Source organism: Siniperca chuatsi, linkage group LG17 (assembly GCF_020085105.1).
Source record: "Siniperca chuatsi isolate FFG_IHB_CAS linkage group LG17, ASM2008510v1, whole genome shotgun sequence".
NCBI lineage: Eukaryota > Metazoa > Chordata > Actinopteri > Centrarchiformes > Sinipercidae > Siniperca > Siniperca chuatsi.
Window position 1 is genome coordinate 8,149,457 of NC_058058.1, and position 27,728 is coordinate 8,177,184.

The window sequence follows — 27,728 nt, forward strand, 5'->3', positions numbered from 1 at the left end:
GGGTGCGTGCGCTTCCAGGTGAGCTACTGGGGTACCCTTGGTGTAGTTTTTACTTTTTGACAGTGCTAGCTGTTTCCCCCTGCTTCCAGGCTCGCATTATATGTTCAGCTAAGCTAACCGCTTGCTGGTATTTCCCAAAATGTCAAAACTTTTCCTTTATGGCTGTTTTAGTGTTTATATCCTTCTCTATTTGCATTTTTGGATTAAAAACACACATTTTAAAGCTCCTCTTAGAGTAACTCATACACATGCACATTAGACACAACTGGTCTAAAACATCACCACATGGGGGGATGGACACAGGCGTCCTGGGGAACCAGAGCTGCTAACAAACACATATGATGGAGAGACTGACTGGGAAGAGTCCATCCCTGGAATGCACTCCTTGGTTTCATGCTGCTCCACCACCGCTCCTTCCCAGAGTCACATTTCATCGGTAGGAATGACACAATGACTTTTTACTGCTCTATTTTTCTAGCAGGCAGTTAGCATTTTAGCTGTGGATGACAATGTTGGTCAGTTGGTGCACCACTTTGGTTCAGACTGAAATATCGCAACATCTACAGGATGTATTGCCGTGAAATGTTGTACAGACATTCTCATACACTGTATGTAAGGTCTATTGGTGATCCCCTAACTTTTCCTTTGATGCCAGTGAGGTTGATTTTATTCATTTTTAGTGAAATATCTCAACAATTGGATTTATTGCCATGAAATTTTGCACAGACATTCATGGTCCCCAGATGACATCTGCTGACTTTAGTCTTTCATTTAGCGCAATCTGCTGGTCAAAGTTTTCACTCATTATTGAAAATGGGTCCAATATTTACTTCGGTGACTATGGGGCGAATAAATCGGTCATAATCTGTGCTCATGGTCACTTCTCTCATAGCCTGAATAAACTCAGGACCGTCTGCTAGTCTCCTAAAGGGACGGGCTATGGGATCACCTAAAGGTGATCCTATGGACTGTATATAAAGTCTATGGGCGATCCATGAGGTTTACAATATTATTTTTTAGTAAAATACCTCAACAATTGTTGGATGGATTGCCATGAAATTTGGTTCAGACATGTTCCCCTCAGGATGAATTGTAAAAACTCTGGTGATCCCTTAACTTTTTCATCTACCGCCATCATCAGGCCAAACCTTTAATTTGTCCAATACTTTGGTTTGTGACTAAATGCCTGAAAGATTAATGACATCTAACAGTAAGACGTGACAGGCATTGGTTTCTATTTATTTATATAGCTCTTAAGGGCACCTTGCCACAATACATCACTTCCTTATTAAACTGGTCCCACAGTCATTATTGGACTCGATTTAGTGATTGGTTGAAGCTTGATGTCCCACTTGCTAACACTAAATTTGGTTTTTGTGCTACACACACTTTATAACACACTAAAACTCACTAAACACTAAAACATTTGTACCTATAGGTCAATTTAAAACCATGATTACAAACTACTCCCCACTTGAATGTAATTGTTTTTAACTGTGTTCAGTTGCTGTCTGTTTGTTTTCTCATTACTTATTTTTTGTGTGTATTTATTCTGTTTTGTACTCTCGACATCATTGAAAATGAGGACATTCCCTCAATGATTCCCCGAGATTTAAATAAAGGTTAAATAAAAAAAACAAACATTAGCATCAGCTGTAGTTTGTGTTTATTGCAAATTAGCAAATGTTAGCATGCTAACATGCTAAACTAAGATGTCAACCATGGTGCTCATTACAGCTGCTGTAATTATCAGCAATGTTAGCATTGTCATAATCAATATGTTAGGATGCTGACGTTAGCATTTAGCTCAAAGTGCATCCTCAGAGCTGCTAGCATTGCTGTAGATTGTTTTTACTGTGTATTTGACCCTTTTCACTACTTTATTGCTCTAACAGGCAGATATGCTTTGAGGGGTGTTGTGAGACCTTTATCCTCCTAACTTCACAACTAAGTTTCACCAGAGCATTCACTTCTTTACCTGGGTTGGTGATTCATAACTAATGACAGTGTATTGAGCATTAACAGAAGTTTGGAGACATACTGCACATTTTTCTCCCAGCGGTATTATTTCCTCGTCTCCTCCCATGTCTACTTCAGCCATCCAACACACAGATACTGTAGAGGCTGCGGTTGAGACCAGGTTACATGTCAGCCCATGACTCACTCACAAGTCACATTCAAATTGCTCAACATCACCTACTACGTAATGCAATCTGGCTGGAAACACAGCAGAATACATTCCACACATTTAACTCTGGGGTGTGTGAGTAATGAGGCATGAATGTACAATGTGTGTTTCACCACTTAACAGCAAATCTTTGTTTCATTTCCTGTAACTTTAAATTATCTGGAAAGAACTGACCAGGGCAAAACTTTAATTGAGCTGTTTGGAGCCAAACAGGATTCCTCAAGCTAAACTTAAATGACTCAACTGTATGGCTTTTAAGCCATTCAGATTAGCAATATACAACAAATTAGGAAAGTACACATTGCAGTCTAGGGCTTAAAATAATCTTATTTGCTGCCAAATGCTCTTGAGTTTGACTCTTAACACACACATTTTTCATGTAGGATGTTCAGTGTCCAAAAGTGGATCACCACGGCTGATGATCGTGTTGTGTTGCGGAAAACCGGCATGTGTGTTCAGTCTTGTGTCAGTCCCTCTGTAAAAACAACAACAGCTTTAAATAATGATTCCTTCAACAGAAAGTGAAGTATTGCAAACAACTTCATTTCAACCCTGCTGACCTTTACTGGAAATGGAGCTTTTCTAATCTGTGTTGTTTGTCATTTCTTGGTGTTGTTACAACTCCCTGATGAAGACCAGAGTATGATTAAAACATTGGAGTTGTGTTTATATCTTCTTTTGAACTCGCCTCAAGTACAGTTAAGTTAGAGATTCTTAAAAAGTGACTTTAAACTTACTTGCACACCAAAACTCAACAGAATTATTATTTCCTTTTAATTGCAAAACAAAGATTAAAAAGCAAATTCACCCAAATGACAAAAAAAACCCAAATCTTCCATTTACCTTTAGTGTAGGTTTCTGATTTGACGATTAAATGGCAGGCTATTCAATATATAGCTTAATATCGCTTGTTTCACCCTCCGCGGATTATAGCCCTTTTTATTTATTGTCGGCCAGTTTTTGTTTAATTGAGTTTTGTCCTCTTCTCTGGTTAATTCTGGTACACTGAGGAAGGCGGTTGTATATTTATAGCTGATAATCAGTTGTACGCACAGGCTGCAAAGTGCCGTCTATAGAAAAGAAATGTATTGTTGGTTGAACATAAGGCTCTGTGGTGTGATGTAGTTTTCAGAATCAGAAACAGAAATACTTTATTGTGTTCTGTAATTTAATAGTTCTACCATACAACATTATCATTGTCATATACCTTTTTTTCTGTTATCCTCCTCCACCATGTTTTGCCAATTCATAAATAGTTTTTGGATAAAACAACCATGTCTGTTTTTGGCTAACCCAGTGAATTAAATACCTGATAAATAATAATAACAATATTGTCATAAAGCAGTCCAGCTGCAGTTTCCAGTCTAAACTGAACTTCATCATGAATTTATGTTTTCCAGAAACGTACTATATCACAATGTATATCGATATAAAATTACATATACCATGGTAGAGGATTTTATTCATATCGCCCACCCCTACACTCGTCGTATCTAACCATGCAGGTAGTTTTGCTTTTAAGGTTTTAAGATATCCGTCTGTGAGATTTCTGCCACCACCCTAATACAATGGAGGTTTATTGAATTCACTTTGTGATGCTCACAGCTTTGAAAAAATCAACAGGAGTAAACAAGTACAGAAGAATATAAATGATAAACCACAGACGTCTCATTGGAACTATCTTGTACCAAAGAAATAGTCCCCATGTAAACTGCTGACAGTGAGGTCAGTGGATTAAACAAGTAACAGGGATGCTGTTTCTGAAAGGGACGTTGCTGTTTAATTTCTTAAACTTGAATTTGTGATGTTGTGAACACCACAAATAAAATTCACTTCCATTATATTGGTATCGAGGCAGAAAGAAAGATGGATTATCGGAAAACAAGGGAGATAAAACCACAAGTGATAAGTGACAAATGTGTTTTGGTAATTTAAGTGAAATGACCCTCTTTAAAATAGTCCTCATCATTAAAAAGTTACAACAGGGTAAATCCCACAGAGAAAGTATTGAGCTTGCAAATGCTCAAAATTCAATTCTTATTAATACTACACACAGTCATCTAAGGACCTTAGTTGAATTTAAGAAATATACAGTACAAATAGTGTAGAAGCTCAGGGTCTTGTGCGAGGCGTAGCCCTCTTCCTTCCTCTGCGGTCTGTCAATCAAGAGTAATGTCATCTAATTACTTCAACAGCCTCCACCAGCAGGATCCAGCTGAGTTTGAGTCCCCGGCCCCTCAGAGGCTGAGCGGGATGACGTGAAATCTTAAATATTCACTGAAGAGCTTCGACCCCATCCTTCCTCCTCCTTTTTCTCCTCCCCCTGGGACCAAACAAGACTTCTTCTCCTTCATCCCTGCAAACAAGGTCAAAAATATTTCAGGAAGAGTCATGGGAAAAGCTCGAACAAATAACAGCACCACATGGCCCTTTTATTTTTCATCTGGAGTTGATTTTGTGATAAGAGTTTAACAGAGTGTAGAGAACAGGCTTGTTGCAGCAAGTCAATACTTTTACACTCGGTCATAAATGATGATCAAAAGCTGGAAGTAACAGGAATGTATATCACTTCCTGACAGTTAAATATCTCAGTTTATGAGGGAATACCAGGCACCTGGAGTGAGAAGAGTGCTCATATTTTCATATTAGCACCTGTCAAGCCTCAAGCCATATATTTTGTCTTTTTCACATCCTTTTCTTATTGTTAACAAAATCTTTTTATTTAACTAAATGATTTTAACTAAAAGTCCACTTACTATCTTTTTATGGAGTTGTGGAAGTAGACTTAACTCGCCTTTTTTAATTTGTCAAACTGTTTTCTAACTTTCAGACTCAGTATTTTTAAGATTAAATCTGTTGTACTGCTTCTCATAAGAATGCTCCTTTATTTCTGTCAGATTAAAATATTTTCTGGATAGTTCAAAGCCAGAAAAAGCAGGTGCAAGGTATTTCAATTAGCATCAAGACCATGGAAATGAAAGTACTATAGGCCAAAATCACTTTTATGGAAAACTTTGTCCTTTTCAACCAGAGAGTCTTAAACTACATCATCTCGTCAGCTGGTTTTCTGTTCCCTCCTCCTGATATGGACACTAGCCTGGCACTGCCTCTGTATACACACAATCATTGCAGACCGGTACAGAGGTTCTGAACTGTAAATATTTATGTTGATTATGTAAGTAATAGTAAGGGAAAGTCTAGATGGGACTACCCACAGAAAACCATCTTTGGGAAAACGGGATAAGGCTCCCTGATTTTCTTTTTTAAGAAAGAGGTTGTAAAGACAGTTTATGATGTAATGGTTTTCATTAAGTATCAGCAAAATTTAGTTTCAGCTCCTTGATGCACCTCAGAAGAGAAATTAATGATAATTAGTTTTTTAGTGAGACAGCAATACAAATATGACTTTAAACACTCCTATACAAAGGGCAACCTTTGAAATAGACAGCATAATTTGCACGTTTTTTGCCATTTCTGAGTGTATTGTAGAGCAGTGATTCTCAAATGCTTTGGCTTTGTGACCGCTTCAACCAAAGACAGACTTTTTATCCCTTGTTTTGTTTGAATGATTTTTAGCCACGCTAGCCGTGTTGCTCTCGGGATGGCAATGTTGGTCGGTCCATCACTTTGTTCCAGACTGAAAAATCTCAACGATTGTTGGATGTAGCGTCATGAAATTTGGTACAGAAATTCATGGCTCCCAGACGATGTATCCTAATGACTTTGGTGATCCCCTGAGTTTTCATCTAGCACCACAAGGTTGACATTTGTAGTTTTTAGTGACACATCTCGACAACTACTGGATGGATTGCCATGAAATTTAGTGCAGACATTCATGTTCCCCTTAGGAGGAACTGTAATAACTTTGGTGACCCCCTGACTTTTTTTCATTTTGTCCAATACTTTGGTTTAAGACCAAATACCTGCAAAACGAATGACATTCCCATCAGCTTCATGTGTTTGGTGCTAGTTAGCAAATGTTAGCATGCTAACATGCTAAACTAATGGTGAACATGGTTAACCTTATACCTGCTAAACTGAGTGATGTTAGCATCTAGCATTAAGCTCCACTGCCTAAGTACAGCCTCACAGTGCCACTAACTGTAAACTGTAAACTCTTAGTCTTGTTAGAACCCCAAACGGCCTAAAATTATTGAGGAATTCACAAGAAAAAAAGGAGGATGGAGGAAAGTCTGAATAAATAAAGATAACTGTGTGCAGCAGGGAACCAATGCTGCAGAACAGTGTTGATAGGCTAACTTACACCTACTGTACATTATGAGATGTATTCTGCATGTTCAGTTCAAATAGACAAATACACAATTTATTAATTTGTTTTATGACATTTTTATTGCATGTACACAAGTAAAGATTGTTTTAAGCTGAAAAGAAAACAGTTGTAAGTTTTTGCAACAGTTCATTTTCAACAAATAAGTTTACATACAGCAAGTAGTTGGAGGAGAAGAAGAAGGGCAGCTTTATAAATTGAATATTGAAATATATCTGCCAAGCATAGGACATAACATTAAAGTTTTGGTTCTATCTAGCCGTCATGAAAAAAAGTGTTGATGTGTATGATGTATTACCACCTTTATGAATGAACAAACCGTTTAAAGGTTTACATGTATCTTTTGTGTATTTTATTTAGTCTTTGATGTACAAAACATATAAAATAAAGAAAAACAAAGTCATACACATACATCACAGGGCATTTCTGCAGAATTTCAATGTGTTAAATGCTGACGAGAGTTTTGAGTTGTAAATACTGAGCTTTGTATTGTATCAGCTTTACACTGTGAGTGAATTAGTAATATTGCAGCGTTCATGTGCAAGGCTGAGGTTTAGAAGTTTTTCTGCTGGTGTCAGCAGTGTTTGGTATTTGCTGCGCCAGGTGCAGGTGTTGCAGGTGTAGTTAGCGGTGGTCAGTCGTCGTTGTTGCAGTCTGTACACAGAATCTGGTCGCGGTCGGGGAAGAAGCCGGAGCCCACCAGCGACACAGAGCAGCGCGAACACTTAAAGCATGGCTGGTGCCACTGTCGGTCCTCAAAAGAAACATACTTCCCATCTCCAAACCCTGCGAGACACAAACACAATACATGAGCAACTAATGAAGGAATGTTTCACCAGGGGTGGAAAATAGAATTTAATAACAGCCCTGCAGGCAGCATTGCGGAAATAGCATAAATGAATTCAAGATAACATCAGCTGTTGGCAGAAACAATAAGAAAGCACTGCCCGTTCTGTCAACACGCTGGTATTCTAGTTAATAGCTGCGGTCAAAAGCATCCAATTCAAGTTTTCATTTAACTCTGAAGTATTGGTAAAGAAACTTTACATGCGAAAGAGGTGAGATAAAGAGGATAATGGACCTTGTTGTACCCATATTTCTGCATTGTCTTTTCTTTAAGTTTCTGTCTCCTCTGTGTTCACTTAAAGCCATCTTGTATAGAGTTTTTATGTAATTATAGCACATTTCAAATTATTAAGGTGCAAGTTTTTGTTAATAGAAAAATGAGACAATCCTGGTGAAAAATGGTTCAGTCTGTGATTTGTTTTCAGGATGTTTGTTTTTGTGTTGCCAGGTTGGAGCTATCTACACACAGTCTTTAAAGAGGCTATAATCTATATTTTTTATGATAAAAATGTGAAAACAATGTGACAATGTGAAAGTAGTCTCTTGTAGTGATGAACCTACAGAGAATTATCACCTGAATCTGAAGCTCCCCTCGGTTTTACAGAGCTTTATAGTGAGTTTAAGCTCATTGTTTAGCCGTCCGGCCTCTGTTTTCAGTGAAAAAGCTCTAAAAACCCACTGTGCACTACCTGCTCAGCACCAAACAGCAGACAAAGTTAGCGACTAGCTGGTGAACATAGTGGAGCATTTAGCAGCTAAAGAGCCAGATATTTATCTCAGGAGTTGGTAGAGACCAAAAACAGAGAAAAAAGAGAGTGGATATTGGACTTACATTCATCAGGTGGACAGAAATGTGACTCCAAATGACTGATAATGTTGCTTCATAACTGCTGGATGTGTAAATATGGCGAACTTGTTTGCTAATAATCTTGTCTGTTTGCTTTTCTTTGGACAATAGGAAGAAACTACACAACACAAGGAGAGGATATATGCAAACATGCAAACCACACAAACAGGATCAGAGCAAAGATTTAAAACCTGAGTCACCTTACTACCTACACCTGTTTGTCAAAGATAATTGTTTCGGCATTTTATTGATAGTAGATAGTCGAGACAGACAGGAACCATGGGGAGAAAATGGGATAAACAACAAAAATCCCCAGCCAGAATTGAACCAGGGATATTGTGCAACTGTGGGGAATTTACTTGGTGGTCCTGTACACGCCACTGACCTGTGATGGCTGTGTTGCAGCCGGCACACTTTTTGGCGTACAGGCTGCTGAAACACTTGACACAGTACGGACTTTCCCCCTGCGAGGTGAAGGGTTGGCCAGCCAGCGGAGCTTTACAGCCCGTGCAGAGAAAACACTCTTTGTGCCACACCTCGTCCTTGTAGGTCACCCCTCCTTTAGTCAGAGCCTGCAGGATCAGTAAAATGTGTTTTTTAGTGATACCTGGCAGCATTTTGGTACAAAGTTATTACTGCTGTGATGTTTCTGGTGGCTTTTTCCTTTGGGTTTCTATTGATGAAGTTTGAGTTTCAGTAGGTAGTACTCTTTTATGTACCTGTTTAGCCATTGAGACTATCATTGCTCATGCTTACTACTCAGTTCTTCTTGTAGATTTTATCCCATGTTTATCCTCTAACCTAACACCTGGATGTTTAAAACAACATATTAAATGTTATCAACTCAGAATAGAATAGAATTGAAACTCAGAATCAGTCAGAATAAAACCAGACACAGTCAGTACTCCTACATATTGTGGTACGTATATATGGACTGCCGACCAAAATACTGTAAGAGAGCTCATGAAACCTTCAAAAGTTTAAAAAAAGGTATTGTATTATATCTAATTTAGGTGTCTAACCAATCTCAGTCTGTTATCTGATGATTACATTTTTCTGTGTTGCTTTATCCTCCTCCCCTCAAGTCATTTAAAAAAAACTTTTCTGATCATCGTTAGCTGACTTGAAATGTATTGCGCAGTTCACTTTACGTGCCAGTTCTCTTTATTTTGTAAATAGAGTATATTTAAGAGTATTTTTTAATTAATTTATGTTTTTTAGTTGTTTTTTTTCCTGGTTTCATGCTGTCTGTATGTGTAAATAAAAGACGAAAGAAAGGAAGAAAGATAAAAATGTAGTGGATGATCACGTTTAACTGCTACTTAGTGCTGAAACCAGTCGATCGACAGAAAATGTATTGCCAACGATTTTGATAATTTATTAATCGTTTAAGTCATAAGCAAAAACACCAAACAGTCTCTGGTTCCAGCTTATCAATTATGAGGATTTGCTGCTTTTCTGTGTTTTATAGCGTTGTAAATGGAATATGTTTGGGTTTTGGACTGATGGTTAGATAAACAAGACATTTGAAGATTACACCTTCGGGCTCTGGGAAATTGTGATGGGCTATTTTCAGTATTTTCCGGCTAAATGATTCATTGGAGAAGTTCTCGACAGATTAAATAATAATGAGAATAAATGTTAGTTGCAGCCCTACATTAATTTTATAAAAGTGTTTATTAATGGTCAACATCGACCATCATGCTGCGTATGAGGCCTGGCTCACCTTTTTGCAGTGGCTGCACTGAGGAGCAAACCTGCCCTCGTAGCACGGCACACAGTAGTAGTTGTTGTTGTCTGGGATGAAGGCCTCGGCACCGATCGGCTTCTCACAGCCGTGACACACAAAACAGTCCTCGTGCCACGAGGAGCCGCCGTACTCCAACATCTTCGATCCTGTCAGAGGAAAAAGAGTGGAAGAGAGGGAGCAGATGAGGATGGAAACTGAGATGTTTGTGATTGATTGTTGATATCTTCCCTGACATTTGCACACCTGTGTGTCACTTCGGGCATTCCTTTGATCTCTGCCCTGCAGTGCTGTAACTATAAGCTGGAATGAAATCTGATAGCATTCACGCAAACACTGAGAAGACCAAAAGTGATAATTCAGTGTGACAGTTGAACCTGTTCTCACACAGCTCTGCCGTACCGTACAATTACATCAGCTTATCTTGCATCAATACAATCTGACAAGCTGTAACAAAGCAATGCTCTAGCTGGTAGCGGTGGGCGATACCGCAAAATCTGGTTTTGATCCGAGACCAGGTAATACAGGGCCAGAATCACCAATATCAATACTGATACCGATATAGGGGAGAGCATATAGAGTGTCACAATTTAAGAGGTGAATGCATCGTAATAGGCTAAATCTGAATACATTTTCATGACCACTAAATGATTTGCCAAAGGTTAGCAATCATTGTAAGGTTAGCTGAGTGGTAGAATTTCTACCTGCCACCTGTGAGACCCGGGTTTGGTACATGCATTGCAGTTAGCAACGTTTTCATTCACAGCTGTGAAGTAGCTCCAAACGATGCTCCTCTTTCGTTCAGCCATCACTGCAGTTTTGTGTCTGATTAAACTAGTCAGGAGGCGCGACCCGTATGTTAGAGTGCTCACAACACGACAACAGCAGAGGAGAAGCAAAGAGTACATGCACTAAGATGTGTTCACAACAACTGAACGTTGTTTGCACAGACAGCTCTACACTTTGATGAAATACAAGAGGAAAACTGATCCCTTTTTTGGTATCGATCCTATTGATGCTAGAATCGATCTTCAAAACGAGACGTAGTATCTGTAGTACTGATATTTTGGTATCAATCCGCCCACCCCTACTATCTATAGCATACATGGCTGCACAGCATCCTAACACTGCTTTTTATTTTAAACAATTTCATAAGTAGCTGTTTGTCCACTCCCAAATATGTAAGAGTTTGCTAAAGAACACATGCTTCCCTACAGAGTTTTATAAAAGAGCCTGTTCATGTTTATGAAATTGGACATCAGATCCTTTAATCACTGGCCTTGTTTTACGACTTCTGGGGCCTGAAACGCAGCCCAAAGGCATGATGGTGTTGTGAACTTGAACTTGGCTGCACTTTTAAGAAAACGGGGGAGAGGGCAGCAGCTTTTAAAGCCATTCCAGGTTGAACAGAAACTAAAGAAAATGACTGGTCAGTTCAAAAAAGAACCGGTGAGTTATAATATCCCACACTACCCACAGGCTCGGGTAATTTTCAGTCATCCGACACCACTGCTGCACTTGTGTCGTCACAGCGCCCAGAGCTGAAAACCCTGCTGGGAGATATTTTCAGCAGAGCAAGGAAACGATCATTCTGTCACATCTAAGCTGTCACGCCCCGGATAACAAAAACTCATTAGCCTCTTTATCCCTGCAAAGACAGGGTGTGAACTTTTCTGACTATTTGAGTGATTACTCAAGGATTTGTGAACTTGTGTGTTGTGTTGGGAGGATAAAAGTGATACAGACAGTTTTTATTGTCATTACCTGGCATGACTGTCTTATCGCAGGCCACGCACTTGGAGGAAAACTCGTTGCAGTAGCAGTCGCTGCACACCAGTGCGTCTTCCTGGCTGGTGAAGGGCTCATCTGCCAGAGAACGGTCGCAGCGGAAACAGCGAAAACAGTGCACGTGGTAATGTCTATTCTCATAGAAGAGCTCCTGGAGGAAGAGGAGAGTGTCAAACTGAGCACTGAGCATTTAGAGATGGTAAAACCAGTGAGGATTAAAATGGGCCAAAAATTTTCTATATGATCAAAGGTATTTAATAAAAACATTGTTAAAATTATGTTTGTTAGGGATACTACATTTCTAAAATGTAATCATTTTTCACAGCGAGATTCAGACTCAAGTAAATACCTTTTTTGCCAAATTAAGACATCAGGGTAAGAGACTTGCAATAATAAAACTAAATGGATATGTGGATGGAAGGAAGCCAAGGAGGCGCATACAGAAGTTCTCCCGAATATGAAAAATTGATCAGCTCCCCACTACAATGCTAAAATCCATCTCATGAAGTACGTTTTCAGGATTTGAACTCAAACACAAAGCATTCTCAAGCTGGGTGTACCTCATTTGAATCAGAGGAGCTGGTGTCTTTGTCTGTTCTGTGTTGAGACTGAGGATTTCAAATTAATTCAGTAAATACCTCCATTGTTGTCCAAAAACTATTAAAAACCCATCAGTAAGCCACACTGTTCCTTCATAATCAATGAACATGGGCACTGTAGTTTATTTTGAGTCAATCCCATATACATTGTGCTGCTGCCGTAAATACTCAACAAATGTGTATTAATCCGCACCTGAAAATAGTCCCCAAAAAATGCACTATTTACACATGTTTGCGTAACGTGTGAATAATATGGGAACTCAAGCAATTTACCGTAAACTGTGAGTTAATAAAAACACTTGATATGTTATTGTTCCTCACAGGGAAATTCTCTATTTGCTGCCACCCCATCTGTTTGGAGGTCAGAGGTCACGGTCGACCACAGGATTCAGTTTCCTGCACAAGGACACTTAAGTGTTTTGGATGTTTGCCCACATGGGACTCTAAAACCAAAGTTTCCTACTTTCTGTCTTCCAAACAGAAGAGAGCTGGCAGTGGCATGAGAGAAGTATTTGTGCATTCCCTTTTTCTCTTAAAAATCAGAATAACCCACTTTGTGACTTTTTTTCCAACAGCTGCTTGTGATCCAGTTCATCTGCAGTTCAAGCAAGCTCTGTGATAAATGGCCCCATTGAATGGTAGGTGAAAAACTTATTTCTGAGGCGTGGGGTTTCACAGTAAAAGAAACAACTAAAGCAGAGGGATGGCGAAGGATGAAGGATGAATGCTGTTATGTCTTGTGCGGAGGAGGAACGGCCAAAGCAAGCAGGAGCGTAATTTACTGCCAGTCCCTCACAGGGAGTCCATAATTCACAGGACACTGTCCTCATGGCGTCTGTGTTTCCTTCAAACCGTGTTTTTAATTAACTAAAACTAAGGCTTTTGGGCAACTTAAAGGGGATTACACACAATTTGGTGTTCTGTAAGTAGAGTTATGTTTTCCAGGAATGCCAGCTGGTTTGTAAAAGCAGTTAGAAAATTGATCATAATGCAGTCAGACATGTACAATTTCAGTGGTGGAAGAAATACTCAAATCATTTACTTAAGTAAAAGTAGCAATACTACAATGTAAAAATACTCTACTACGGGTAAAAGTCCTGCATTCAAAGTGTTACTTGAGTAAAAGTATTATTATGTAAATTTACTTAAAGTATCAAAAGTAAAAGTACTCGTTATGGAGGCAGAATGGCCCCTGGTAATGTCTTCTTTGATTATTATTAGTGATGCATTAACATGTAAGCAGCATTTTAATGTTATAGCTGGTTAAGGTGGAGTTAATTTTAACTATTTTATACACTCTTGGATATGTAAAGCAATACATCATATTTATGATAGAGCTGAAACGATTACAGAAACAGAAAATTAATCAACAACTATTTTGATAATTGATTAACTTCAATTTTCCAGTGAAATGCCAGTTATTCTTTGGTTTCAGCTGAGGATTTTCTACTTTTCCCTGTTTTAAATCATTATAAAGTGAATGTCTTGAGGAACAAAACAAGACATTTGAAGACGTCACCTTGGACTCTGATTAATAGATTAATTAAGAAAATTATCGTCAGATTAATCGACAAGGAAAAAATGATTCGTTGCAACTCTAATTTATAAAATCTGCTTATGTTTTGCATATACAATCTTAATCTGTAACCACAGCTTTCAAATGAATGTAGATAAGTAAAAAGTACAATATTTCCCTCTGAAATGTAGTGGAGTAGAAGTATAAAGTAGAACCATAAAATTAAAATACTTGTACTTAGTTATTTTCCACCCCTGTACAAGTTGAGCTCACCTTGGCATTATGCCCAATGATTTCTTTACATTCCTGGCAGGTGTTGGCATACAGACGGTCGTAGCAGGGAATGCAGTGAGGGTTGTCCTCCACCTGGATGTATTTGCGTCCGCACAGGGACTCGTTGCAGTTTTTGCAGTCGAACTGGTCACTCATGATGTCTTTCTCTGGCTGACCTCCTGCAAAATTCACAGGCACAAGTTTAGCATTCACTATCTGCATGAAGCCAGCGCAGGAAGGAGGAGGAGTGAGATTAGTTAGACAGAGAGAGAAAGCAGGAAGAAGGGAGGCAGACAGTTTTTGGATATACAGCTGGGAAATACAGACCAACAGGAGAGACAAAAATGAGAGAAAAATAAATACATTTTAGAGAGCTTTTCAAGATACTGAAAGACGTTTTACACAACAGGTTAAAAAGATCCTAGATAACTAAAAACACACTAAAGGAACAGGGTAGTACAGGAAAATAAATCAAACGTTCAAAGCTGTTGTAAAAAGGTGAATTTTAAGTAACTTCTTAAACACAAACAGATTGGTGAAATCACGGATGTGTTAGGGGAGAGAGTTCCACAGGGAGGGGGGGCAGCTATATGGAGAAGGCCCTGTCCCCCCAAGTTCAGTGCTTGTTCCCGTTCAGGGGAGCGGAGGCTGTGGGCATTAGCAGGGTATGTGACCCCCATGTTCTGCAGCAGCAAAGGGAAATGAGCGAGGAAATGAAGTGTGGGAGGTTGAAATACCCTCCTGTGGAACGGTTAAGACAGGGCAGGCAGGGCTCAGAAAGATATATACAGTGTGGATGAAGATTATGGATAAGGAAAGGTCTCTAGAGTTTGGGTATATGTTCATGCTCAAGATCACAACGTCTGGAACATTTACAAAGGACACTGAAATATTTCACTTGGAAACAGTTATTGTTTATAATTTTTCCTCCCTATTTTGGGCACAGAGGGGCTTTGACATGTTTCTATAATATCAGAAAAAAGGAGGTGGGTTCAACAAAGTGCAGCTGAGAAACCGTGTGGCTTTGAAATCTCCCCGAGGGATCGAGGAATGAGCCGAGACCCACCTCCTCCCTCCTTTCCTCAGAGGTGGAAGACGTCACCTGCTTGGTCGAAAACGATGAGAGGACCCAGATCTCGGTGCAAATAATGAAGAACACTTGTTGTGGTTTTGTTATGAAGCTGGTAAGAATTAAACGTCACTCATGGTGAAGGTTTCCCGCTCCACAAAGCTGAATTTTACAGGTACTGCGCTTCATGCTCTGTAACCTCCAAGTATTTGCATCTGGTCTGTTAAAGAGTCATTTTGAAAGTGCAGTTTACATTCCTCATGTCTGACTGCTATCAAACAAGTTGTTTCTAATAACCAATGATGCAGCAATTTCAGATAAACATAAAAAAGATAAACACAGTCTGCTCTCAGTCATGTCCCACAGCTGATGCCAGAAGCAGAAACTCCCGCTCCTCCACTTTTTCTCCCAATGCCATGTCAGCACAACACTGAGGACATCCCTCATGCATCCCTCCTTGCAGATAACAGCACTGCTTCCTCATAAAGGACATCAAGCTAGGTCAACAAAACAAGGAGGAAAACCGAACTGAGACGAAACATCACATCCTATGTCTGCTTTCTGTCAGATTGCTGTCTGGGTGGGGAAAACAGCCCAACTTCCCTCCTAAAATGTCTAAAGAGGTTCGGGTTTCTATTCTCGTCCATCCATGTCTACGATGAATACAGTGATAGAACAATAGTTTTCCTTCCGGACATAGTCTTCCTAGTTTTGAGCTTTATGTTTCTCTTCCTGAGCCACAACATCTGTGAACACATTCTGTGGTCTCCAGCTGTTGTCTGTCATCAAATTCTCCTTTATGCATCCAGTAGGGAATTCGTATGGGACTTGTGCCAAAACACAACAGCATCTCATTAAAATCCATCATTGTTGAAACCAATATTTTATGGTTCCTATTGAACAGTCCATTATAACTTTATAGTCAGCTACACAATAGACAAATATAGTAAGACTCATACTGTTGTAACAGTCGAGTGAGAAACTGAGCGTTGAGTATGGAGCAGAACCAGGACGTGATTAGCTTAACTTAGCATAAAGACTGAAAGCAGGGGAAATTTCTAGCCTGGCTCGGCCCTAAATGCCTAAAGCCTGCTTACTATATCTCCCACATTTAATCCATACACAAACAGAAATGTAAAAATGACAATTTGTGATTTTAGGGGGAGTTACATGCTGTAACTATTTTTTGGCGAACAACATGACTTCCCGGAGTTTCCTCAACTCCCTCTAAAACCAAAAATTATTGTTTCTACATTTCTGTTCATGTATGGATTAAACAAACTGCATAAACTGTGTTAATTAGTGAGCTTTAGAGGTTCTGGTAGGTGGAGTTTTGAACTCTGGACAGAGCCAGGCTAGCTGTTTACCCCTGTTTCCAGTCTTTATGCTAAGCTAAGCTAATCACCTCCTGGCTCAGCTCCAAGCACAGACATGAGAGTGGTATTGATCTTCTCATCAATCTCTCAGCAAGAAAGCGAATACGCATTTTTCCCAAAAATATTCTTTAATGAATGAAAAATGCCACTGAAGTAACAACACTGGCCAAATTGAGCAACCAGATTTTTTTTACCTGACTTGAATTTTTAGATCCGAATTGAGCTTATTGAATTTTAGCAATTTTAATATAGTTTTTGAATACTGGATACTTTGTCCCTTTGTCAAATGTCAATACCCATTATTTGCTTCCATACATCTTCAATTAATGTCACAACTGACTGCATATATACACCTGGTAAGCATCTGTTCATTTGACCGTCACACCATCCAGACTGTCTGACATTAATAGTCTTAAACAGTGATTCACATGAAGTCAGCGCCTTGTTTAAGAGGAGTTCACTTTACTCTACAGGTGTCCTCTTGGACTGCACCCAGGAATACTTGTCACCCCTGTTCTCCTCCTCACCGCGAGACATTAAACCAAACAGTCATCCATCCCGTCTAAGTACTCTCTCTCTCTAGTAGCACGGCTGCTGAAACTATTTAAGCCCACAATTCACCTTGATGAGTGGACATGTTGAATTCTTCACCAATACACTGTCGGTCCCGGTGAGAGATTTACTCGAGTCACTTGGCTCTGAGCGCTTTGTAGTGGCAGCCAAATGGCAACTGTCTCCCAGGATCAGCCACCGGGCCTCCTGTCTCATGTCCCTTCATGGCTCGCTGCTGTTGTTTTACTCGGCAACAACCTGACAGTTTCTTACGACCGGAGCCAGGAACTCTGCGAGCCATGAAAGCTGCTGCTGGGTGTCAGTGTTTATTTTCCCAGCGCAGGAATTTAGACTTGTGTCTGAGGTTTACAAACCAGATTATTCCATGATGAAAACCGCTGTCACACGTAATAAAGTCCAGTGGAATAAATATGTAGGTAAGTGTTAAATCTGTCACAGCAACAAAATATTAATTTATGCATTATAAAACAGCCTCAGTGCCTTTTTTGGAGTGACATTATTACACTCCCTCTCTGAAACAGGCACCTGAATCTGAGCTGTACACCCTCCTGTCTGTTTTAAGAAAGACTTGGCTGCTTTCATATTCTTTCTAATGCTTCAACTTACAATCACTGCTTTCTCCTTTCACCTACTAAAGAACTGAGACTGTTTGGGCGCTTAAAACAGGAAAGCAGCTAACAAAGTGGGTTTTTAGCCATGCTAGAAGCGTGGCTCTATGGATGGCAATGCCAGTCGATTGGTTGATCCAAGACTTTGATCCAGAACAAAAGATCTAAACTATTACAACTATTCTACTCTACAACTATTGGATGGATTGTCATGAAATTTGGTTCAGACATTCATGTTTCCAACAGGATGAATTTTAACACTTTGGTAATCCCCTGACTTTTAATCTAGCACCATCATCACGTCAAAACTTTGTCCAATACTTTGGTTTATGACAATAACTAAAGATATTCCCATCAGCCACAGCTGTACTTTGTGTTCAGTGCTAGTTAGCAAATGTTAGCATGCTAACACGTTAAACTAAGACGGTGAACATGGTAAACATTACACCTGCTAAACATCAGCATGTTAGCATTGTCACTGTGAGCATGTTACATGATGATTTTAGCAATTGACTAAAAGCACCGCTGTGTCTAATGCTGCATTCACGCCATGTCTATCCTGATTTTGGGAGCATTATACCAAGATGGTTACTGCCACTGCTAACCTTGTAGCCACACCATTTAAATAGCCTATATTAGCTACTTTTGCGCTGTTAAGTATTTGAAGTGGTTCATTAACAAGTGAAATCAGATACAAACTATGAATAGCTCTTTTTCAATGAGCTGATTGTATTGGTGTTAATATTGGGCTTTATGTGGATGTAACTGCCAGCAGTTTGTTGACACTTCTGTAGTTCTCACAAAGTGGGAGATATCGTTGCTGTCAGAAATTCTCGATATCTCTGACTCAGAAATACCACTCAGAGGCTGACGTGAATGTTTTTTCCGATTCTGTTGCTCATAATTAAAAGATATGGCATGAGTGCAGCCTTACAGGGCTGCTAGTGTGGCTGTAGACTCTTGTTTTCCTAATGCTTAACTTACAATCACTGCTTTCTCTTTTGCTGTAACACCCATTAAATAACCTAAGCTGTGTGTGCATTCAGTTAAAACAGGAAAGCGTGTAACAAAGTTTTTTAATTACCACCCTACTTTACTGTTTATTCCCGCTGAAATGGATTAGGGTAGTTTAACGGCCTCTGAAGCTCAGAACAGTCCTCATATTGTGTGAGTCCTAGGTTGCATAACCTGGATTTGGGGAGGTGAATGAGAATATTGACAGCGGCACAATACTGTGTAGAACATGTGAACAACAGCGAAGGAAACGGGACACCCTCGTGGTCACAGCTATAAACTGTTACAGAAAAAAAGAAAAAGAAAAACAAGACTGGTCTCTTATGGCTGTCAGATGACTGCACTCCCTTTCATCCCCAGTACAAAGACGCTCAATGTGGTGTGGCTTCCTGAAGATCACAAGGCCAATTTCAGCTGCACGCACACAAATCAACATGAACACACAATGTACATTTTGGTGTCGCTGATTAAAGATCTCGTCAAGATGAATTGCTTCTTGCTGTTTTAAACAGTGACGATATTCTGAAATACTGAGCTGGCAGATCTGTAACATTATTTTGGTTACTTGAACATGAAAAATAGCTGGTTTCTTAAGTGAAATCCTTATAAGGTCAAATCAGTGTCAAATATACAACTGTGTTGTTTAACAATGAGACTTTAATGTGCTTTAATGTATATGATCATGTCATTAATGATCTGTTCAGGAAATCAGTGTTTTCACTCTGAATTGCACTAAAAGCATAACAAGATCAGTGTCATTTGATATTAATTGCACATAATCTAGTCATATTAAGCCAATAACACATGGAATAAAGTGCTTTTAAAGATAGAGTGGCTGTCTGACTTTGTTTAATAAGGCCTCCTGCAGATCACATGCCCTATTTCAGCTGCATGCACACAAATCATCATGAACACACAATGTACATTTTCGATGAATTGCTCCTTGCTGTTTTAAACACTGATGTTATTGTGAGATACTGTGTTGGCAGATCTGTAAAATTATTCTGGTTATTTGAATGTGAAAAATAGCAGAATTTTCTTGTAAGGTCAGCTAACTTTCAGCTTCATTTAATTTAAATTAATGTAATCTTTTCAGAGAAATCTGTTCTTTTACGCTGAATTTCACTAAAACCATAATATGATCAGTATCACTGGATATTAACGACACATAACCTTCTACTCTAAGCCTATAACATTAGGGAATGAAGCACCTTTGTCTGGCTTTGTTTTATGAGTCTCCAGCTGGCTGTTTGTTTATCCAGTCAAACAATGTGGGCTGCAGCTGCAGTTTCATCTCTGCTGCTGTCGACTAAACTGACAAACAGATCTCAGTCAGACAACAAGTAAACAAGTCACCACCATGCCAATCGCACAGTGACCTGACGCCATAGTTCCCAACTCTGGGGGTCAGGACCCCCACCAGGGGTCGTGAGATTATTACTGAGGTGCAAAGTAAGAAAAAAATAAACATTTGAACTTTTCTCAGATTTCTTTTTAAATACTGTATAGTTTTACTTCCTCTGACCTCTAAAATGCTTTATTTTATGGTTCTATAATTTCCTAATAATTTCTGTGGAAAGAAATATGTAATTTGGGGGCAATATATGAATTTTCTTGACAGAAAAACACCATCTAAACTCACCTAAATATTTATTTATTATACTTTTTTTTATAGTAAACCCTTTTCTACATTTAACAAAAAAAAATAAAACATAACAAATCTTATTTCATGGTCTTCCTCGGTGGTTGAAGTTTTCTCAGTTGTCATCACATGACTTACAATATGTATGGAACTTCAGTCATGTGGTAAAAGCAAACTCTATCCGCAGAGGAAGACCGTGAGATGTGGTTAAAAGTGACAGGGAAAAGCTAGAAAGTGGGCTTTAATTTTTTGTCAAACTAGTATTTCCAAGTTCACTTTGTTCTTCATATTTGTTGAACTGTATGCTTGCCTGTAGTCAAAATTCCCCATTTTTGACCTGTTGTGCAATTAATTAATTGAAAGTGTACCAACTGAACACATTATCCCTGAAATTTCTAGATAATGATTCAATAAACACAGACCTGTGACAAGGGGTCAAAAGTAAACATTATTTGGGCTTACAAGCAAAAACTTTTGAAAATCACTGACCTAAAGGACATGTAGCTGTACGTGAACATGACTTCAGCCATGCTAGCAGCTCTGTGAGGCTGTACTTTGAGCTAAATGCTAACGTCAGCATGCTAACATGCTCACCATGACAATGCTATCGTGAAGATGTTTAGCAGGTATAATGCTTACCGTCTTCACCATCTTCTAGCAAGCATTTTAGCATGCTAACAGTTGCTAATTAGCGCTAAACACAAAATACAGCTGAGGCTTATGGGAATGTAAGTAGTTTTGCAGATATTTAATCATAAACCAAAGTGTTGGACAAATTTATGATGATGATGGTGTTAGATTAAAAAAATTAAGGGATCACCAAAGTTATGACAAGTCAACTGGAGGGTACACGAATGTCTGTACAAAACTGAATGGCAATTCATCCAATAGTTGTTATAGTGGACTGACCAACAGACTGACATCGCCATCCAGAGCCAAGCACTGGCTAAAAATACTTGAAATGTCTGAATGTTTTCTGCAAATCATAAAGAAAAGAATAAAACCAGAAAGAAAGATTAAAAAGATTATAATCAAGTGTGGTCAAGTCTCTTAAAATGAAGTATCTTTAGTAAAGTTACTTTTGGCAATGTAGTTGTTGCACTTGGATTATACTTGCAGGCGAACGCTGACCGATGCAAATAAACACTCGGCCTGATCTTAAATACCAACAACTGTTATCCAAAACAAATACACATGTAAGTAATGCTGTTGTTGTTTGATAGACTGGGCCTCTCTCTCATGTTTGCTGCTGGATTTATTTGACTTTGAGTCTGAGCTTCATCTTTGTGTTGGAGAGCTTCAGAAAGGCTGAGGGTTGGTTTCAGACTCAATCGACTGACAAAGTCATTGTTATCATATCAGGTTGTTGAGAACAAGAAAAGGCAAAAACTACTGGTCAAAATCAAATTTTTACACCTGCAGAAAACACAGATAGATGATTTTAAGTTTTTAAGCAACTAGAGATGTGGATGTAAAGACAGCAGCCAGTTAGCTTAGCTTAGCACAAAGACTGGAAACAGGTGGAAACAGCTAGCCTGGCTCTGTCCAAAGGTAACAAAATCTACCAGCACCTCTAAAGCTCATTAATTAACACGTTATATCTCGTTTGTTTAATCCAAACAGCGAAAATTACTACTCTTGGTTTTAGAGGGAGTTGAGGACACTCTGGTAAGTCACTGCTCCTGGCTGCTGTTCGCCAAGAAACAGTTTCAGCATGTAACACCACAAATTGTTGTTTTTACATTTCTGTTTTCATTAGTAAGTTTTAGGTGAATTTTTGGACTCTGGCTAGACATTTCCCCTTGCTTTCAGTCTTTATGCTAAGTTAAGCTAATCGCCTGCTGGCTCCAGCTTTATACTTAATGCACTATTTATTGGAAATGTTCCTGGCCAAGAAATAGTCCGTCACGCAAACTGTTTTTCTTACACTTCAGTTTTTGCGCTGATTTTTAAAAAAACAAGATATAACATGTTAATTAGTGAGCTTTAGTGGTGCTGCCTTTGGACAGAGCCAGGCTAGCTGTTTCCCCTTGTTTCCAGTCTTTATGCTAGCTAGCTTACTGGCTGCTGCCTCCAATTTCTTATAGCGTTTGAGTGGTATTAATCTTCTCATCTAACTCTCAGCAAGAAAGCAAATCAACGTATTTCCCAAAATGTCGAACTACTCCTTTAAAACTCGTCCCGGGCTGTGCAGCAGAAATGGGAACTGGAAAAGACGGCGATGTGAGTGAGCCTGACTCATGATGAGACTCTCACGTCCCCCGACAGTCTGATTTTCTGGCCGTCAGTCACTTGACAATCCAAAATCATCTCCCTGTAACTGTTTTATGGCTCGTCTCCAGTGATTGTACACAGTCCCAACCTTCGCCCAACGCAAGAATTTCAGAGGAATGTGACTGTGGTCAAAACGTGGCAAACTCTTGTGGTTCCAACTCTGAGAAGAAGAAGAAGAAGAAGAAGAAAAAAAGCCTCTGTTTTCTAAAAAAAAAAAGAAGACAAAAGTCAAGAATTCCTCAAAAAATAATGCACTCACATTCATATTTCTTCAGGAGGGAGAATGCAACCAGAGCTGGATAGTTTCAATGAATGTATTAATTTCATCCAAATGGATTGGAACATGATGGTGGTGTGGGGATGGTGTGCGGTGATGGAAACTATGAGCGGTGCCGGAGGTGGGGTTTGCTGAGTCTCCAGAAGAAAATTTGTAATCTGAAGGAGACATGACATCACTCTAACTCAACAAGAGTGAATGGCTTGTTAACATGCCTCCAAATGAAATATTAAAAAAAAAAAGGACATGATTCAGAACACATGAAGACGTACTTTGTGCATCCGACACTGAAACATTAAAGCAAGGGATTGTTTCATCAAAGGTCTCCTTAAATCCTACTTGAAAAACCTGGCCGCAGCACTTATTCACAGTATCAGTTACTCACTTTGGACTCTGTTCAGGCCCCCAGCCCCCATTAACATCCACTATTTCCTCACTCTAAAGAAAGAACATCCTTTCTGGTCCATCCTGGATGTCGGGGGCTTGGAAATATGCAGTTCTTCTTGCGTGATTAAGATGATTATGCTCTCAATAAAGTTAGTTAATTTGGCAAATAAGGCACCCTTTATTAAGGGCTAATAATGTGTTTATTGTTAATAAATAATTTACTAAAGTTTTGTAGATAAATTAATAAGGACACATTTTGGGTTGCCAGGTTGTGAAAAGTCCCACTTTCAGCTGTTTATCCTTTCAATTTGCTTATAAATGTTGATGCTATTAATAAATGCTTGAGATTCTCATTTTCTAATAAGCAATCAAGTCTGCAGTTATAAATGTTATTAACTCATCAATAAATGGATTTTAGTCCCAATTCTCTGCAGCACTAACCAATCAAAGGAAGCTTTCACAACCTTGCAACCCAAAAGTTGTTCTCATTAATGGCATTTAACTGCTCTATAAAGCTTTGGTAAATTGTTTATGAACCATTAGTACCCTCATTAGAGAGTGGTACTTTAAATTCAAACCCTCCCTGTGTTTAACTTAAAATGAGGAAAAGATATTCAAAATGTAAGTATTTGATGCTTCAATAATAAGACACAATAAGATAAGATATACTTTATTGTCCCCGAGGGGGAATTTGCTTGTGCTATCGGTGCTTAGCAATATGTAGACAATAAAACAGTAGAGCAGTACATGGAGACCCAAGGACAAAAAGTAGGATATGTAAAATATTGCACATGCCTTTTGAGATAAAGACAAGAGTACAAGACACTTTAAAAAGAGGAATCAATCATGAAAGCCATGACACCAACAGTGCAACAGTGTCTCCTTAATTCGGGACGCTACATAATTGAGGATTGAGCTGATAGTTTGTTGTAACGCCGTTTTGCACCAGGTGAAGCCAGGTGAGGATCTGTGCACGCCTCAGCAGAGCAGACACCAGTGCTTCAGGAGAGTATACCAATGCAAACTCACAATAACACACTTATCATCTACTTTTTCACATCACAAAACTGTAAAATTGTACCTATCGTCTAAACTTTAAATCGTATAAATCGTACAAATGTAAACGTACCTCTCTTTGCGCATCAGCAGCCTCTGGAGATGCTCACAAGAGACTCCGTCTCTGCAGGATCTGAGAGGTTTGACCGCTTGCGCTGCTCGGGTGTATAAAATGACAGGTAATTAAATCCTCCGTGGACTCCTGCGAGCTGAAAACTGACTGGTTTTCACTGACTGAAGCATCTGTGTCTGGTGCGTAAAACCAAACCTTTCCTTCAAACACCGCCCCTTTCTCCCCCGTCTGTCCCTCCACTCCCTCTGTCTGTCTTTCACCTTGTGCGAGTTCAGGCTGAAAGAAGGTAGACTCAGTGTGGGGTTTTGCATGTAATTGAATATTTTAAATATAAAGGCCTAGTCTAGACTTTTGGCTCCCAGCTGCTGATGTAAACCACTTTATTATCTCTCTAAATGGAAAATAATCTCATAATAATCCGAAATAAAATAGGAGCTATTTTATGTGCTTTACAGCATTTTAATCTCACGTGATTTCACAGTAAAAGTTATTTGGGGACTTTGTAATTGTACATAATTAATATGTAAGAGAATACTTTTCATCGTTTTAAATTGTTTCCTTCACGGTAACACTTTACTTTAAACCCCAATTTAGCAATTGTAAGCAGTACACTTAGTAAATGGTTTATAACACACTATACAATGTAATGTAATTGTAGGCAGACGTAAGGACATTAAGTGTTTTATTAATGTATTTTTCAACAAACTTATGGTATGAAGCATCAGTCACGTGTATAAACAGTTAATGAATGATTGATAACAGCTGTTTACAAACATGATCAAATCTTACAGTGTAAAGCATGTATTTACTGTTTATACACATACAAATCTTATAGTTTATTATAAAGCATTAAATTATTTTCTATATACACTATGGTGCGTTATAAAGCATTTATTAACTGTTTATAGTCCTCATCATACACAATCATTCCCAGGTGGGTTTAAAACTTAGTTTATAGCTGTGTTGAAAACTCATTAAAGATCCAGTGTGTAGGATTTAGTGGCATCTAGCGGTGAAATTGCAGTTTGCAACCATTTGAACACCGCTCGCCTCACCCTCCCCTTCCAAGCTTGTTGGAAAAACTACGGTGGCCGTGAAACTAGAGAAAAACGCGAAAGGCCCTATGTAGAGCCAGTGATTGGTTTGTCCGTTCTGGGCTACTGTACAAACATGGCGGTGCAACATGGCGGCCTCCGTAGAAGGGGACCCGCTCACCATGTATATATAAACGGCTCATTCTAAGGTAATGGTAAGGGAACGATTCTTATTTTCAGGCGATTATACACAAATGAAAACATACTTCTAAATATTATATTCCATTTCTGACAATAGCTCCTCCTAAATGTTGCACACTGGACCTTTAAGACATTTTGACCTTGAAAGTTTCATTCTTGACCTTAAAAATAGAAATGTGAGTCCACTTACTGGATTTCCCGCAGAGCTTTCAGCCGCATCTTGTGGCTTTCATCAGTGAATGGAGATGAAGTTGGCTCAGCAGTAATGAGAGAGTGAAGATTGATGAATTGATAAATACTTAATTTACAAATATGATTAAAAATATAATTAATATTATAGATAAATACATATATAGGGATATACTTCACTGGCATAGGCTATGTCTGCTTACAACTATATAATGTGTCATACTCTATTATTAACAATTTATTAATTGCTTATGAAGGCTAAATAGAGGGGTTAAAATACATTTTTACCATATGGCATCATTTCTCTGCACAGTTATCATCCATAATACATGGGTGAGGATGCTGAGCAACAGCTTTAAACCTTACACACTCCCTGTATTGTCTTTCACTCTCAAATCTAGCGTTTTCTTCTGAGTTTTCTCAGCTAAACAAACTTTTCTGTGGTCAGGAGCAAACTGCAGGGTCCCGGAGAGCAAGATATCATTTTCCCTCTCATTGACCTCTATTTTCCACAGCGGTGAGCAGGAGGTCTGGGGACGATTAGAGGCTTCAGCTGTGGCTCCATCCTGCCACTACCCATTAAGTCAGGATGTACACTACATGTGTATATGATGTGATGAAGGCTTTTAATTAGTGTGTGGCATCTTTAAGCTTATTTGCAGGCCCCATTGATGAGTTACTAGGTCTCAGACTTTGTTGAAAATATTAAATTATTTGAATTATTGCTCAAGCATGATGAGTGAAATGTCAAATAGTTACATGTAAATGTGCTGCCATCTGCTGTTCAAGGCTATTAGTTACAATGGTCCAACTGTGGGTGGATGAACATGGTTAGATTGTTTTAAAAACATAAAGCTAAAAGTCTGAAAAATATACTTTTATTATCACAATCTTTTAAAAAACATGTGGGGTGACTGATTTTTGTCTCATAGAACCTGTCCATAATATGGAAGCCCAGTTCTGCCACAAAATAAATCACTTTAGTTTTTTCATAATTATGAGGGGAAAAAACTTAAGCTGGATTTTAAACTAACTGTGTACCTCATAATTATGAAATAACGCCACAATATTATGACTTAGTATCTCAAAATTATGAAAGTTGCTCATAATAGACATTATCTCATAATTATGAGGGGAAAACACTTCATAATGTATTCATTTTGGTGGTGGATATTTAACTAACTTTGTATACTGAGGCAGTTTGTTTCTCATAATGCGATATTTAGTCAAGATAAAAACTTCATAATGAAAAAGTTAGGTGGTGAATTTTGCATCTCATATTAATAATTATTATTAATCCAGATTCTTATAATTATGATAGTTCATAAATATGAGAAACTTTAATCATTATTAGGCTTTGAATAATTATGAGGAAAAAACACTTTATAATAAAAATTAAGTGATGGACTTTTAACTAATCCTGTATCTCATTCTTATGAGATAAAACTTTATAATTATTACCTAGTATGTCACAGTTCTGAAAGTCAAAATTTTGACTTTGTATTTCGTAATTATGAGACGCTTTTTCAAAAGTTTAATTATTAGAAACTCTTACAATTATGAGATACTACGCCAGACTGTGATGATAATATCTCACGATTATGAGAACACGAAACAAAATGAAAATAGTGGTGGATATTTAACTAACATCGTATCTCATATTTACAAAGTTTCTCAGTTGACTTAGCATATAATAAATAAAAAATTATGACATCTCATAATTATAACAACTTTCTCAAAATTATTAGATACTAATTATGAGAAAAAAACAGGTCAGAATTAAAGAAATTCATGTCTTTTGTTTCCTCCACGTGGCAGAAATGTGCTTCCATATCATAGTTACAATTAAGCATGACTCAGAAA

General features: G+C 38.5%; 1 protein-coding gene across 2 annotated transcripts; it reads right to left on the reverse strand.

The window, feature by feature from the left end:
- Nucleotides 1-6,519: 6,519 nt before the first annotated feature.
- On the reverse strand, nt 6,520-24,703 carry fhl3b (four and a half LIM domains 3b). 2 transcript variants are annotated; one of them, XM_044172962.1, is made up of 7 exons: nt 24,442-24,642; nt 22,908-23,083; nt 14,093-14,271; nt 11,681-11,855; nt 9,896-10,065; nt 8,555-8,741; nt 6,520-7,262 (listed from the first exon to the last, which is right to left on the reverse strand). In XM_044172962.1, the coding sequence occupies exons 3-7, from the start codon at nt 14,246-14,248 to the stop codon at nt 7,111-7,113; spliced, it is 840 nt and encodes a 279-aa protein (XP_044028897.1). In that variant the 5' UTR covers nt 14,249-14,271; nt 22,908-23,083; nt 24,442-24,642; the 3' UTR covers nt 6,520-7,110. The 2 variants fall into 2 exon arrangements, with proteins under 2 accessions (XP_044028897.1, XP_044028895.1); XM_044172960.1 differs by lacking the exon at nt 22,908-23,083 and having other exon boundaries at nt 24,442-24,703.
- Nucleotides 24,704-27,728: the final 3,025 nt, after the last annotated feature.